This window comes from Peromyscus leucopus, chromosome 14 (genome assembly GCF_004664715.2).
Source record: "Peromyscus leucopus breed LL Stock chromosome 14, UCI_PerLeu_2.1, whole genome shotgun sequence".
Lineage (NCBI taxonomy): Eukaryota > Metazoa > Chordata > Mammalia > Rodentia > Cricetidae > Peromyscus > Peromyscus leucopus.
Window position 1 is genome coordinate 67348865 of NC_051075.1, and position 17440 is coordinate 67366304.

Consider the following 17440-nt stretch of genomic DNA (forward strand, 5'->3'; position numbering starts at 1 on the left):
CCTGGCCCAGAAGTGCAGAAGCCAGCTTTGTGTAATAGGGAAGGCAAAGTGAAGGCTGTAGCTTCTGATGAGAAAGAGCTTTTTACAAAGCTGGTGGGTATTTCTCACCTCCCTGTGAAAACCCAGAAACACCTGGACCTTCTCCTTCAAGCCAGTGCAGATGTTTTGCTGAGTCTCTGCAATGCCACTGCCTAGAACATTACCCCAAGTGATATGTAAGAGGAATGTATATACTAAGGAGGGTCTTGTTGATAAAGGCATATTGATATTCTTTTCCGTCCTCCCCCACTCTGTGTGTGCACATACATGTGCACATGTCTCCCCCGCCCCCATTTTCAAACAGGATCCTTGCATCCCAGGATATTCAATCTATAATCACCCAGAGCTGCAAAATAAAACTTCAGGAAATGGGGTTTTCCATCAGGTTTTGTGTTCTTTGGAAGATACAAAGAGTGCTGATGCTCCCTGAGAATGAGCTTTTAAAATAAATGTGTTCCAGAAGAGAACTTTGCTAGGCTTCATCCATATGAAACTTCCTAAAACTCCCTAAGGAAACTTAATGCAAGCAAATCATTAGCTTGGTGGCTTCTGAGAACCACTGGGTAAAGGCAAATTTTCTTGATTATCCCTGTGTAGAACCCACTGCCTTTAAATGTCTATAAAAATGTGAAAATAAATGAACCCAGATCATCCCCAACTGAGCCATCTGTATAGATCTCATAAGAACACAATTTCCAGGACCTAAACAGTGCCTGAGCTGTTTCCCTGGGCCTTCAATTCCTGCTTCATTTTGATCTCACTGCAGTCATAGGAGCTAATGGCTTCTGCTGGAAGCTTCGAATGTCAGTATCACCCTCCACTCACTGTGGCAGTGAGATAAACGTTAAAAGAGAAAAATGAATAAAGAACCTACCTACCTACCTCTCTCTCTCTCTCTCTCTCTCTCTCTCTCTCTCTCTCTCTCTCTCTCTCTCTCTCTCTCACCTCCCCCAGCCCCCATCCACTACGAGGCTGTTTTAAAGGGTACATACAATCCAACGGCATTAGGTACATTCACAAGGTTATGCAATCCTCACCACTATCTAGTTCCAGGACGTTTTCGTCACCCCAAAAAGAAACCCTATACCCTTTAAGCTGTGGCTTCTCATTTTCCCCCTCTCAAACCCTCAGAACAACTAATGTGTTTTCTGTCTTTATGGATCTGCCTATTTAGAAGATCTCACAGTAACAGATACAATATGAGCTTTCTGTGACCAGCTTCCCTTATGTAGCACAGTATTTTCAAGATGCACCCTTTTATTGTCGAACAAGACAGACGTGCCCCATTTTGTCCACACATTCAGCTTGTTTCCAGTTTTTGGCTGTTAGAAATGAACATTCACGTTCAAGTTTGTGTTTGAAAACTGTTTAAACTCTTTGGCAAAAGTACCTAGGAGTGGCATGCTATGAATATATTTTAAAATATAAAAGTATTTATGTTTTTGCTATGCTTTCACATCAAATCAAGCTCACAAAACAACTTTACCATCTCATAAGTACATCATCCATTTGCAATTATTATCTAAAGTAAGAAGAATCATATAGTTATAAAATAGACTCCTTGGTCCTGCCACAGACCTGCTCCATTGGAATTCCAGAGCTGTGAGGACATGTATTTGTTTGGCATTTCTCAATACAGTTAAGGATGTAGATCATTGGCAGATCACTTGACTAAAACCAAAACCACATGTGGTAGTTTGAATGTAACTGGCCCCCATAAGCTCATAGGGAGTGGCACTATTAGGAGGTGTGGCTTTGTTGGAGTAGGTGTGGCCTTGTTGGAGAAAGTGTGTCACTGTCAGAGTAAGCTTTGAGATCTCCTATGTTCAAGATATGCACAGTGTCTCAGTTGATTTCCTGTTGCCTTTAGATAAAGATGTAGAATTCTCCAGTACCGTATTTCTAGCTGCCATGTTCTCCGCCATGATAACAATGAACTAAACCTCTGAAACTGTAAACAAGGCAGCTCATTAAATGTTTTCCTTTATAAGAGTTGCCATGGTCATAATGTCTCTTCACAGCAAGAGAAATCCTAACTAAGACTCCACATTTCCTCACATGATTCTCATGCACTCCTTCAGTTCAGTACTCAATGGATTAGAAATGGTTTATGTCACCTGATGACCCCACTAGCTGAGAGCAAAGGCACACCTTCATTCAGAGTGACATAAAGTAGGAAATGTCTCCTCCATGTTAACAACGGCAGATGATGGCTGAAACATCCAAGGGCAGTTCCAGCTACCACATAGACTTGAGGAGGCTCCTCCCTGCTCCTCAAGAAAACAATGGAAGATATCTGTCTGTCTGTCTGTCTATCTTTGAGGGTCAACACAAATGCTCCATTTTGAAACACCACTATTCTCAGTATGCTTCCAAAGCAATTTAAATTGATCAGCTGAAAAGCCTCATGGAATTTTGAGAATAAGTGAATTTGAGAGAAAAGATATCTGCAATAATTTTCATAGGTATAATTGCAGGTTCTTATGCCTTAGAGGACCCTAAAAATTCAAAATGCTTTGTCTGAATATAAGTAAACCAATATAAAATATTAAAGGCCTGATAAGGTCTTGATGGGAAGTAAGTGTGTGTGTGTGTGTGTGTGTGTGTGTGTGTGTGTGTGTGTGTGTGTGTGCGTGTGTGAAGTTACTTATCTAGTTTAACCACATATTCTAGAAAGGCCTTCTGTTTAGCTGCCTAGCCCCATAAATCATATTTCTACTTCCTAAAACCTTGGAGATACCCAAGTGAAGCTCTCTCTGCATCTCCCATGATCTGATTATCTTAGCCTTGTCCGAATGAACATTCCTAACAACAATTAAGGACAAACATGGGTAACAGAAGACAGACTGCAGATTTATATAGGGCTGTCACATTAATTGTGACACAGAACATTTATTAGTACAGTGAGCACTAGGCCTTCACTTGATGACTGAACTATACAGAGTTTATACAAGATAGACATCCCTTGTACTTCTCTTTTAAGTTTTATGGTCATATCATTATCCCAACAGTACTTGAGGATCTCACCTGCATGTCCTACCATGGTTAGTATGAATTAAAAGCACACATCTGACCTCTTCCACACATGGGCATCCAGGCAGGCCTTATCCCACCTTTTTTAGGATGCAGAGTGTACACTTCAAGAAAGAACACAGACCACAGGACAGCACTGCACACTCACAAAAGATAACGAGTGCTGGGTAGTCTGTGGAGAAAGCTGCGGGGTAGGATGTCAAATGGGGTGGCTACTTTGGGAACAGCATCTCCTCCAACTGTTGAACACAGAGTTTTCATATGGCCCAGGAGTTCTACTCTGAAGTGCAGAGGAAGAAAGAAGATGTCTGTCCACTCAAAACCTGAACACAAATGTTCTCACAGAAGCATCAGTCATAACAACCCAACTACCCATCAACTGAAAAGAGACTGGGTGGATAAAATGTATGGACCCAGAAAACAGAAAATTATTTGTCAATGAAAAGAAAATACTGAGGCAATATGAAAGAATCTTAAACATATTTATGCTAAATGAAGGGGGCCAGTCACAAAAGACCATACTGTATAACTGTTTACGTGAAATGTTCAAAACAGGCAAATCCATAGAAACAGCAATGACTGTCAAGAACTTGGAGAATGATGGCCGGGCGGTGGTGGTGCACACCTTTAATCCCAGCACTCGGGAGGCAGAGCCAGGCGGATCTCTGTGAGTTCGAGGCCAGGCTGGGCTACCAAGTGAGTTCCAGGAAAGGCACAAAGCTATGCAGAGAAACCCTGTCTCGAAAAACCGGAAAAAAAAAAAGAACTTGGAGAATGAAAGAATGGGAACGGACTACTAATAAGTTTGGGGTTTCACAGAGTGATTACAATGTTCTGAAACTAAATATCAAACATGCTGAAACACTCAACTGTGCTCTCAGAGTGGGTGAGTTACTGCTTCTCGACAGTCTCATGTGGATGTGTGTAATGCAGACACACACGGACTGGTCCTCACGCCTGTGCCACTTACCATTCGCAGGTTCTGTGTCGTTCTCGTTTCCACTGCTCTGAGAAGCTCCCGAAATCTCCCGACTCCTCTCGTCAAGTTCCTGTGTGCACACAGAATTCGACAAGGTTTCCATCTGGCATGCATTAATATTAAACATTTTATACACAAATTTCAATGCGTTTTTGTCTATATAAAAGCTGTTGGCTAGAATTCAAGTAAATGATTATTCTAACATACCTGTCTGTCTTGGAGCAACTGACCTAACACTCATGATTTTTGTGTTTGTGCCTTTCAGAATAAGTAAAATTTCCTCAAGGAGACAAAACCTAAAATTCAGTTCCAGGGAAAAGAAAAAAAGGCAAGCTATGTCTCACAAGAGTCTCTTTTCAAACTCACGATGGCCTCCACTAGAGTGGTACCGGAGTCTGCACTTTCACTTGAAAGGGAGACAGTGACCCTGGACAGTGAAGGACTGACTGTCATCAGGAAGGCACTGCATGCAATGTGGATAAGACTTCTGGCTGAAAATTCCTGAGCAGGACAAAGAGAAAAGGTATGAAAAAAGAGAGACGGCCTCCCTTAATCACTCCAAATCTTTCAGAACAGAAATCACTGCCTAGTAAGTCCATCGCATGAACCCTCCAACTCTGAACTGACAAAAAGAAGCAGAGGGCCAAAGGCCCTCTCTGAGAGTCACTGTGTACTGACTGGTGCCTGGGCCTCCTGTGTGAGATCAGAACACATTCCACTCATCATCCTATGCGCTCCACAAAGACATGTCGAGTGACATATTACATTGAGGACAAATACGTTTTTAGAACATCCTGGCCGATATATCCAGGATCTACTTATCCTCCCAGAATGCTGGGTCTGGCCTCTTTGCCTCCCAGCCATTTCCTTTACATTGAGCACTGCCACCATCTATGACGTAACTCGGTGATATTTATAACATGCTCATTAGAACACATCTCATCTTTCCAGAAACCCACAGAATAGGTCAGCAGGTGCAATACCGCCAGCCAGCCTCCGCAGGCTGTGACAGACAACTCTTGTTTGGATGGCATTTTAAACCATGCGAAGGTATGAGATAAAAATGTGGCTTCTGTAAGATGCAAGCACCACGAGGGGGACTGAGTCATATCTTATGCCACGTGACTTCCCAGAGTTCTCATTCACAGGAACAGCCCAGAACTTGAAGACAATGGCTGAATGGCCCAGTAAGTAAATACTCCCAGGCCCCCTCACCCACACAGAGGAGACGGCAGAAGGTCAGACGCTTTGTGGTGGCATAAAGAGAGAAGCCTGTGTAGGACTCTATCAGAGACATGAACAACAATTAGGGAATAGGCCCTGGGACATGCTAGCTGCTCTGCCCGCCCCTTCACTCATTTTTATGGGAGTCCTGTTCATGGGCAACAACGTCCATTGCTCTGGAGTAATGTGGGAGGGAGGAAACAGTCACAGCTAAAATGGGATGGGAATGGCTACGGTAGCTAATTTTATTTCCAAATCACCCATTAAACACCCATTGTGGACATAAAGGGTGGCACTCTGGACTGATGACATCAGGGCATGTCTGACGCACTGTCACTGGAGAGACCCTGATAGACCCTCAGAAAGAACTGCCTCGCCAATGTGGAAATTAGACCTTGAACAAGCACATAAAAGCTAAAGATTGTAACTGTGGGGAGGCTACAAATAGGACCCGGTCATTTGGGGCGTCTCCCGTGTCCTCTTTGCAGAAGGAACTATTTATAGAGATACAGAGGCACAGAATTTTCTAGCAGAAATGATCCAACACAATCTGGCTTCCAGGGAAGTGAAAGGGGGCTCAAGTTCAAAGCCTGGCAAAAGAGCAAGCTGGGAGCTCTCCACCATGCTGCTACCACCCCGGGCAGAAGAAACGTCAGCTCTAAAGCGGAAGTGACTCAAGAGTTCAGAACAACCGAATCCAAGCGCTTCACAGGCACAAATAGCATCAATTCTGTGTTCTGGTGGGGACAGCTAATGAGATGCTCCTAAGGTACTGGTTCAAACTGGAACGCAAATCCACTGGGCCAGGTGAAGAAGAAGTCCTGCACTTGATGGTATGCCCTCAGCTAGCTGATACGCCATGGCTAGAGAAACCCAACTCCCCGTTCTGGCTGGCTGTGGTTCCTGCCATGCAGGACGGAGGCCCCCTGCTGGAGGAACACACAAATCTCCAGGACAGGAGGCTGAGCCTGAGGGAAACCAGCTAGCGATGTGACTGACTCCCTAGGAAGCCTTTGGAGTGGGTGGGAAGCCTTTGGAGTGGGTGTAAGCTGTCTCCAGCTCTTCCCAGCGTGTCCCTGGGCCATGTTCAGGATTCAGAATCGAGCTCTCCTCAGCTCAGAAGAATTCTGCTCAGAAACAAAGAATCCGGAGCAGCTGCAGAATGGAGCAGGCCTGAGGCTGTGGCTTGTTCAAATGAATGTGGTACCCTGGAAGGACAGCAGAGAAGGGGTAGCACATTTTAAACATTAGAAAGGGCCACAAGCACCCCAAATACCAAGTTCTCAGTCAACGGTCAATGACAAACATTTTAAAGTCACATATCACTTGACCAATCACTTCCAATTTGCCAGTGAACAGAAAAAAAAAAAAAGGTAAGCTAAATGTTTAATCATGATAGCAAGGAAGAAAAAGGAAATCAGCCTGCAAGAATTATATTCTAAATGCCATGAAATCACCCAGTATGAGGGAAATGAACAAAATCCACGTGATTGCTTTCATATCTGTAAACTATTAGTTTGTCCCTAAAATGCTGAGATCCATTAAATATCACTAAATATCTAGAAGAAACTGCTGTTTAAAGTTTCCACTCGAAACTGACAACTGGCCAGCCAAGGGATTTCCCTGGTTTTGAGGGTTTCCACAGACCCTGACACGAGGTCATTTATTCCACTTCAACGTCCTTGACTGAGACAGTGCAATGATGTCAGAGCTCATTATGGTAACGTTTTTGCCACTTTTACCAAGCGGCACACACTCTGGCAAGCTGTCAGGGCTTGGGTCGTCTCCTGCACTTTGCTTCCTCGAGCTTTCTGTGCAGGGTGTGCTTCCCTCAGGTTGGAGCAGCTCCAACAACTCACCTAAGACCGGGTGGGGGTGGGGGGACAAGGCCTGCAGTCACCGGGGCCAGCTGCACGCTCAGCCAACTCTGGAAGCAGTACTACTTCCGCTCTCAGTACCATGGCAGCGCCCAGCCATAGGCAGAGCTGGCCGGCGTCCCTCAGCCTAGGCTTGGTCAGACCCACCACTTTTCATGGTGGGAACAGTCTCCTCCACCCTTCGCTGGCTTTCACTTCTCTCCTCCCTTTCCTAGCTGCCTTTATCTTCATTCTCTAGACTCTCCCTCCCCTCCAGGGCTCTCTGTCGGCCTACGGGCTCTACTTCCTAAGAGTCAATGTTGGCCCCACAGGTTGTCAACACAACTGGGAAGGTACCAACTGGCCAGCAGTTGGTCCTCCCTCTTTTTATTTTTTAAGTTAAAAATTTAAGTTAGCCTATAAATAATGGGCTTCATTATGGCATTTTCATAAATAAATGTTATTGTACCTTGTTCTTATTCATCCTCGTCCCTCTTCCAATTGTCCATCCTCCTCTGGCTGGATCCCTCCCCCTTTCCAAATAGTGCTCCCCTTCTTTTTCCCTTTCATGATCGCCTTTCTACTTTACACACACACACACACACACACACACACACACACACACACACGCACACATGCATGCACACATGCACTTAAATATGAAAGAAAACTTAGTGCTTATCATCTAAGTATGGCTATTTTGATTAACATAATGATCTCTAATTCCATCCATTTTCCTCAAATGTCACCTTGTTATTCTTCACAACTGAATATAATTCCATTGTGTGTATTGATCACATTTTCATTATATAATCTTCTGCTGAAGGAGAGCTAGACTGGTTCCATATCTTGGCTATTGTGAATATACCAGCAATAAACATGGACATGAAGTATCTCTGTGGCCTCGTTGACTTAAGAGTCCTTTGAGCACATATCTAAGAATGGTATAGCTGGGACATATGACAGTTCTGTTTTTAGGTTGTTGAGGAACCTCTACACCAATTTCTACCAACAGTCAATAAAGGGTCCTCTTTCCCCACATCCTCTGTTTTCTTAATGATAGCCATTCTGACTAGGGGGAAATGGAACCTAACAGTTTTAATTTGCATTTGATAGCTAATGATACTAAACTCTCAAATATTGATTGGCCATCAGTGTTTTGAGACCTGTCTACTCAGTTCAATTGCCCCGTTACTGACTGGATGATTTGGGAGTGGGTTAATATTCTCACAGTTCTCCCTGTGCTGTAGATATTAGTCCTGTCTGATGTCTAATTGTCAAGGATCTTCCCCCATTCTGTAGGCTCGTCTTCTCTCGGATGACTGCTGCCTTTGAACTTCTGTGCCCCTACTTGTCAGTTCCTTGAAATGATCTTCTACGCCATGTGCGTCTTTTTCAGAGTGTCCTTGCTTATGCTGATATCTAGAAGCTTCCCTGCAGTAGTCTTGATGCTTCAGTTCTTACGCTAAGATCTCCCTCTTGAATCTCCATCCCTGCAACAGGCCCCAGCTCTCTCTGCAGCAGATTTTTATTTAAGGCTGAGCTCCAAATTCACATTCTTAGCATAAGCTTACAAAGACATAAGTTTTGTTTTACAACCTTGAACAGTTGTAGCTCTTTTAATATTATCTCCTGTTATGATCCCATGAGCTATCAAACAAGAGAGAGACATATTCTGGAAAGAGCCAGAGCTCCAACATCAGGCCATAATAGAAAACCAAGGCTGAGAGAGCCTGGAGGACTTGAGGACCCTTCAGATGATGATGAACTAATTCAAAGTCACATTCAATGTTTCCTTTTATCTATCCCTTCATTTCTTGGGAGAAGAGTAGAAAGAGAAAATTCATTCTTTACTGTATATTTATATTTATTTGTGTGTGTGAGAGAGTGTTTTGCCTGCATGTATGTAAGTACACCACATGCATGCCGTGCCCACAGAGGTTAGAAAGGGGCCTCAGGTACCCTGGAACAGTGAGCTGCCATGTGGGTCCTGAGAACTGAACCCTGGTCCTCTGCAAGAGCAGCTGGTGCTCTTAACCCCCAAGTTATCCCCACCACCACCACCATGGATTTCTAAATTATCTACTGACTTCCAAGTTTGACTCAGGGCACTATATAAATTCAGTTGTCATGAAAACTCAGTTGGGATGCAAATAGGAGTCTTCACACTCAGTGTGAACCTCTGGGGGATAAGGAAAGGGCCCTTCCAGAGTAAACTCAGTTTCAATGTCTCTCTGGTCGAGAATTTCTAAGCAAAAATCAATTACAGGATGAGTCAGCAATTGATCTGAGCAAAGAAGCAGTCTGGCCCTTTCCATCTCTTTCTGACTGACAGGCACTGGGGCTCAAGCAGTAGGTTGTTCCACCAACCAGTGAGCAATTTCCTCCCAGGGTCCAGCAGGTCCCTGAGGATGCACTAGTGACCACGGGATGCTATCTCCAGCTTGTGGAACTCAGGCAAGCTTCACACACTAGAAGAACAGAAGTGTTTCCATGACACAGATCTCTGTTTGGGTTACTACTGTGTCCCAAGTTCCTAAGGAGCAGCTGGCTAGGAATCTACTTAACCACACTGAGCCAAATGACCAAGTCCATGGAAGCTGCACTTTCTACCTGCCTCTTTCCCCCTTCTACCACATTAAGCTTAGACTGGCAGATAGGGGAATGACATACCTCTTAAAACCCTAGGCAATGCTGTGTGTAGTATGGAGGCCGAGAAGACTTTCCTCCTAACCAGGGCACGCACCTAGCATAATCTAAAGCTAACAGTTTCAGAGAGCTGTATGGACAATGGAGATGTCAGAGTTTGCAGGAAGGGAAAACTTTCTGACGGTTTAGGAAAAACCCTGTCCTTGTGCCTCCACATGGTTCTCTTGGTCTCTAGAGTCCAAGGGACTTTTATCCATCCTTTAAGACCAAAGCCAAGGTTTCTCTTGGAAGTTTCCTGGCGTCCTTGTGAAGAGGCAGGTGTTGCTTCTTGGAGGGCTCCCAGCACAGCTGCAAACATGTGCCTAGGCAGCTCTCGCCACATGTTAGTTCACCAGACAAACTGGACACTTAAGAGCAAAGGCTCTTTCTCAACAGCCTCACAGAGCAGCTGGCAGGACACTGATAGTTAGCAAGCTAGGAAGCCCTCAAGAAAGAAAAGAGTGACCAGGAGCCTTCACTCTGAAATCTCTTTCCCTGTCCCCTGGCTACAAAGGATTTTTGTGAATCACAAAATGTGATCACATTTGAGAATCAGATTCTCACATGGCAAGATACCCTCCCACCCCCCATGGATACTGTCACCATTTCTAACGGTAGAAACACAAAGATGTACCACGTGCCTTCTGAAGGTCAGTAGCCTTTGGTTCCCAGCTTGAGAATCTCGCTTCTCCTTCATGTCTCTAAACCTTGGTATTATCCATTCTGATAAGTCAGACATCAGAAGCAGATATCCAGATCAGGAATAAACTACATGCTTCCTGGTACCAAAGGGTCCTTGGGTGTCCTAGAGCAGAGCCTAACTTCTTCCTCTGAACACACTCTTCCCCTCAGAACCAGTGACATGCTGTTATGAAGACAGGTGGCTTCTGTAGTCAGGGGCCAGGGATCAAACCCACAACCTTGGCCTCGCTAGCAAACGGCTCTACAGAACAAGCCAGCTGCAGCCTAGATATAGTGACGGAGGGTGTGACAACCATGTCAAACGGGATACGAACAAGAGGGCCAGGCTTTCGGGATGTCTCATTTCAAACCTAATGAGAGCTGTAGTCGGCTTAACAACATTTTTTGGATGACTCCACCAACTGAAGCTTCCTCATGACAAATGTGAAGTGAAGTGTCTGACTGGTCAGCTGGCCAGGAGTGTGAGGTAATAGGAGCACATCAAACCAGGCACAGAGGGTGGCTTCTAGGAGTTCCTGTTAAGTGGGCCAGGCCTGGGGACATAAAGAAATCCATTCAAGCAGGCATGTGAAAGAGAAAGAGGGCAAACAACTGCATGAGCCAGAGAGAGAATGCAAGGATACCATGGCCTTCCCAAGCTCTTCTTCACATCACCAGACCCCAGCATCTCCGAGGAACAGGAAGGAAACACAGGAAGATGGGTCCTATCTCAAATCCTCCTTCCTCCCAACCTTCAGGAAGAGTCAAAGAGCACTAACCTCCATCAGAACCCACCTCCACAGGAAGTTCACCAGCAAGGCAATAAACAAGCCACCTCCCTCATGAACATAATTATATCTTAAGAGTTTACTTGTATTTTATGACTGTTTTGCCTGAATGTCTGAAAGTATACTGTGTGCACATCTTGTGCCCTCAGAGGTCAGAAGAGGGCCCTTGTTCTCTGGATGTGGGTGCTGGGAACCGAACCTAGGGACTCTGCAAGAATAGCAAGTATTCTTAAGCACTGAGTGATCTCTCCAGCCCCTTAAAGGTCTTCAATAGCCCAATCGAATTCAGTGAATACTTGGATTCCTTAGTATAATACTGTTAACAACCTAACCACATGAATCTATCATGAGGGAATTTATCCTTCAAAACACATTTGTTTAGAATCTTTATATTTATCTATAAACTGAAACTGACAGATGAAACAGTGTGGTGAGGACTCTGAGTCAAATGTCCTGGCTTTAAATGTCCTGTCAAGGGAACCTCTACAGCTCACTGATTTGCTGTAAGAACAAAAAGTCAGTTACATACATGGAGGAAGGGTTGTAAAGGCCAGCCATCATCGAGGCTATTATCCTCTGTGCTGGCCAGCTTTATGTCAATGCCAGCTCGAGTCATATTGCAAGAAGAAACCGAGAAAATGCCCCCACCAGACTGGACTATGGACAAGCCTGTGGGGCATTTTCTTGATTGATGGAGGAGGAGGAGGTCACTGTGAGCAGTGAACCCCGAGCTGGAGGTTCCAAGAGCTTTCAGAAAGCAGTCTGAGCAAGTCACGAAGACAGAGCTTCTCCATGGCCTCTGTATCGGTTCCTACCTTCAGGTTCCTGCTTTGAGCTCCTGCCTGACTTCCCTGGATGATGGACTACAGCTGTGAGATGTAATAAATCTTTTCATCCCCAAGTTTCTTTTGATCATGGTTTTTAATCACAGGAAAACCCTAAGACATCCTCCAAACTCTACCATTGGGAGAGGGGAGAATACTAGAATCCACCTTCTAGTCAATTTATAACACAGGAAAAATCTTTATTTCTTTAGAATCTTTTTGTTGTTGTTGTTTTTTCAAGACAGGGTTTCTCTGTGTAGCTTTGCACCTTTCCTGGAACTCATTCTGTAGCCCAGGCTGGTCTCGAACTCACAGAGATCCATCTGCCTCTGCCTCCCGAGTGCTGGGATTAAAGGTGTGCGCCACCACTGCCCGGCTTAGAATCATTTAATTTTGAAGGAAAAAAAAAAATGGCATTCCCTGGTTGACCTGCTCACTCACTTTGCTAGATTTGAAAGCCAACAATGCAGTGACCAGCCCTGAAGACTAATTCACAGGCTTGGCCCATGATAAAAAGACAGCAGCTGGGGCCAGTGAGATGGCAAAGTAGGTAAAAAGTCACGGCATATACACATGCGCACAGACATAATTAATTAAAAGATAGATGATGCCATGTGACACAAATACGAAACTTTCTTGTCTTTGTTCTTACTCTCTGGGAAGATGGTGGTGACATCTCCTAGACAACTCGAACCCTGAACATTAGGGGACTCAGGGTGTTTAGAAAAGGAAGTTTTTTTTTTTAATTTAAAATTTTTTTTCATTTTACATACCAACCACAGTCCCCCCCCTCCCTCCTCCCACTCACTCCACACCTCCCCCCGCTCTCTCCCCATCTACTCCTCAGAGAGGGTAAGACCTCCCATGGGGAGTCAACAAAGTCTGGCACATCGAGTTGGGGCAGGATCAAGCCCCTCCCCACTGTATCTAGGCTGAGCAAGACATCCCTCCATAGGGAATGGGCTCCAAAAAGCCAGTTCATGCACTAGGGATAAATCCTGGCCCCACTGCTAGGGGCTCCACATACTGCCCAAGCCACACAACTGTCACCCACATCCAGAGGGCCTAGTTCGGTCCCGTGCAGGTTCCCCAGCTGTCAGTCCAGAGTCAGTGAGCTTCCACTAGCTTGGGTCAGCTGTCTCTGTGGGTTTCCCCATCATGATCCTGGCCCCTTTGCTCATATAATCCCTCCTCCCTAGAGAGGGAATCTTTACTGTGCTATCTTAGCATAGACATTGGAGACTGCTCTGAACTAATGAATATCAAGGACAAACTAAAAAAAACTGGATTTGGCAATGAAATTCCAAGTTTTATAAGTCTGTAATGAGGATGCAAAGAGACGGGGTGAGTTGCCGCACATTATATTTACTTCTACCAGGACAAGGGCCTGCTCAGACCCAGCTAGTCTGGAAGACAGGCTGTGCCCTACAGTCTGCGCCATTAGGTGGGCCCAGTCAATTACACAGAGTGTCACTGAACAACAGGCCAACTCAGAAGGCAGACGTGCTCTCGGATGGGACTAAACGCTCATCGGCGCTGAGTAGCCGGGCACAGGGGGAACTCTTCATGCTGGCTGCTCCTCAGTGCCTTGAGCTGGGGCAAGGAGAGAGTGATGAGCCTTTCCAAGTGGGGCACAGGTACTTGTGCTCGGGGTGCAGGTGAAAGGACAAGTGTGCAGTGTTCATCAGCTCACTGAGTGGAAAACAGAGACTGCATTTCCAAATGAACACAGCACAGTGTTTCAGAGCCAAGACAAACGAGAAAAAAACACAATCTAAGCGAACATTTGGAAGAACGTAAGGCCTCTAAGCTTTGAAGAATCATGGACATAATGGCTCCAAGGAATGGAGCAGAGGCGAGAACAAGGGGCCCAGGATGGAAGTGGTGGGAACCTAAGGGTGGCCTCGGGTCCTAAGCCCAGCTCTCCCAACACGCAGCCTACAGGCACCCGTTTACCACAGTAGAAAGGAAGGACTCTGACACGAAGCTGCTGAGTTCTGTCCAGTGCCTCCCTTGGGGAAAGAAGGAGGCAGAACCGTGTGGCCTGAGGCACACAGTGCCTGCGGAGTTGTCCCAGATACCCGCTGGACTGGGACAGGCGAACAGTTTGAAATTAGAGAGGGAGAAAAGGGCAAAGTTGAGGACAGTCACGAGAAGTGGGAAGGTGGGAAGGGAGAACCGGATGTGAGACACCTGGGGACAAGGACCAGGAGGAAAGGACCAGCTGCAGACAAACACGGAGAAGGAAGAATGGCGCTGTCTAGCTTTTCCTCACCGGAGAAACAGAACCAGCGCTCCACCTGATGGGAGGATAAAGCACCCCAGAGCTCTGACCTGCTTCTCAAAACATATCATCCTCACATCCCCCAACCATTTGCCAACTCCCCCACCTACCATCTGGCCCTCCATTGCACATATAAACATTTACTGGGTGAAAGCCAAAAGCAGGCACTATGGCGTTTGGTTTAATAATAAACACTGCAAAATCAAAGCTGATTTCCCTTACATGTTATATCAAAATCGTCTCATGCATAGTTTTACACATGTAGATAGGGAAATATGTCCATGGCCACCAAGCCAATAAACACAAGATCTGGGATTGAACCCAGGCCCAGTATAGTTCCAGTGCCCAGAGAGTTGAAAGATGGCCCTGCCATGCTGACAGACCAGCTGCTAATTTCCACAACCCAACGCCAAGCTCACCCCAGAGGCAGGAGATCAGAAAGAAGACAGTGCTTGGGCTGGACCTCGGAGCTAGGTGGCCACAGGAGAGTTCTGCTGAATGGTCTCGGCCTCAGAGCACTGCTCAGAAGACAGGGTCAGCTAATGAAACTGACGCTGCTCTGACGAGATAGTGGAGTCGCAGGTCTGCGTGGCTATCAGCAGGAGAAGCTTCCAAAGAATGCTCTCTACCACACTCGGCTCTTCCCAGAGCTCATAATCAGCTCTGCAGATGGTTTCCCGGCACTTTGAAGAAAAAGGCCCACTAGGTGCTATCATTCGCGCCACACTTTCCTCGTGAGAGAAGCCATATCTAGGCACATCTTGGTCTCCACAGGCTGGGCCAGTAGCAGACCCAGCTGTGTGACTACCCACTGGCTGCCGGTGAAAACATCCTGAGATAATGTCACTACCAAGAATTGCTGGTCACCATCATCTACTGCTGCTGAGATGCCCCTGCCCATCCTTACAAGTGGCTTCCCACCCACCTGCTCAGGCAGGCAGGAACTCATGTCCTCCACAAACTTGGGAAAGAGTCCCAAGAAGGAAGGAGAGTCCTGATCAGCTGACGGGACCTTGAAGCCTGCTTTACACTTGCCCTCTCTGAATACTGTTCTGTTCTACTTGTAATTGACCCCTCAGTTATCTTTTTAAAAGCTTTTTATTGTATAAAATAGACAAATAGAGAGCCACAGAAAGCAAATGTATCATTTGAGGGTTTATTATTATAGGGGAGGTATTCTTGTAATCACCATGCAAGCATACAACAGGAAAAAAAAAAAACTATTATCACTCACCCTATCCTAATATACAGGCCTTTAACACCCAAAGGTGACAACCAAAGTTATCTAATAAGCAAAGAACAAGCCAGTAAGCATTGTTCCTCCATAGCACCTGCTTCAAGTCCTGTCTCCAGGTTCCAGCCTAGAATTCCTGCCCTGACTTTGTTTAATGATGGACTATATATAATGTGAGAGTATAAACCAAATAAATCCACTCCTCACCAAGTTGTTTTTGGTCATGGTGTTTATCACAGCAACAGAAATCCCAACCAAGATACTGACTTAGTTTCCTAGATACTGAATGAGAATGTATGAATTTAAACATACATGCCTGTTGCAACTTTTATCCTTCCTGAAATTCTAATTATTTCTTATTTGGCTCAAGTCCTTGTCATATGACCTAGAAGTCTGGACCCATGTAAAGGTATACAAGGCTCATTGGGAGAGAATCTATCTAGAGAATGGAGTGAAATTTCTCTTTACTGGAATATGAGATTTCAGATTACTATATAGGAGCCAAGGATGCTCACTGCTAATGGGTGAGTCACCTAGGCCAGCTCCCCCCACCCAGACCTTACAAATACCTCTTGACTTCATACTGATGTTTCCAATTCAAAAACTCAAGTTTATGACTGATTTTCCTTTGGCCATTTCTATGTCGAATCTGTTTGCTAAGACTCTAGCTCTCAAGGACATGGGGAATGATGAAATTAGAGATGCTTTATTCGATGTCACATGTCAAAGATGCAGACTGACCACTGCTAATTATGATTACTGGGAAGTTTTAAAATTACCTCCATTTTCTGCAGATGATGTCAGCATTCTCCTTGCATTTCTTAATTTATGTACCATATGCATTCCTACACTGACAGTATCTACTATGAGACATACAAAGAAATAGAAAAGTCTAACCCATGCTCAAACAAAAAGACAAATTCATTCCAAACTGGCCAATATGAAGAATTCTACCTAGCACTCATATGATCAAAAAAATCTATGGAAATGATTTTTACAGATCTAAAACACAGCTAATGTGGTGCACACGCTGGTAAGAAACACTTAAGAACAAAAGCTGAAGACTGAGTTCAAGGCCAGCCTGGGCTACATGAGACCTTGTCTGTAACTAAGTAAGGAAGCACAGGAACTCCCAGTCAGTGAACAGGACTGTCCGCAGGATTAACAGGAGCTTTCCGGTGACAGACTAAAGCACTAAGCTAACCGGACAGACAGAACAGAGACTGAAGAAGAGCTACTACATACAGCACATGCCTCAAAAGAAAGGCATGACAAAGTCTTTAAGGTCAAGCACCCAAATAATAGCTCCACCCTGGGGACAGCAGAAAGATTAGCAGTGACTTCTTATCAGGCCCAGGGAGATGGACTCGGAGTACTGGAAGAAAAACTGCCGACCAAGACCTCTATCCAGTAAAACTATCTGAAGTCAACACAGAGTAAAGGCAGTATCAGGAAAAAAAATTTTTTTTTAAAAAGTGACAGTTTATAAAGTACGGACCTGCCCAATATGAAATTTTAAGGAAGTCCTTCAGACTACAAGGAAATGTCACCAGATGGTAATATGAATCCCCAGGAATAAACTAATAATAGCAGCTAAATGTCAATATGTGGGTAAATACAAAAGACTACATCATTTCCTTATCTTTCTTTTTAAAACTTCTACTTTAAAAAGATGACATAAAGGAAAACTAGTACGTTGCGCTGCTGTGTTTGTAACATAAAGACATTAATGGTGTCAAGAAGAAGTGAGGTGCTCAGCCAGGGCTGTGGCTGCTCTTCCAGAGGACCCAGGTCTGAGTCCCAGCACCCA

General features: G+C 45.0%; 1 protein-coding gene across 7 annotated transcripts in view; it reads right to left on the bottom strand.

Annotated features, from left to right (window-relative positions):
* Ttc7b (tetratricopeptide repeat domain 7B) overlaps window positions 1-17440 on the bottom strand; it is a 218271-nt gene that overhangs the window by 117802 nt on the left and 83029 nt on the right. For all 7 annotated transcript variants that reach the window (XM_028886638.2, XM_028886640.1, XM_028886634.2 and 4 more), the window contains one exon: window positions 4043-4121. In XM_028886638.2, the coding sequence (XP_028742471.1) occupies window positions 4043-4121 (79 nt within the window). The remainder of the gene's footprint in view (window positions 1-4042; window positions 4122-17440) is intronic.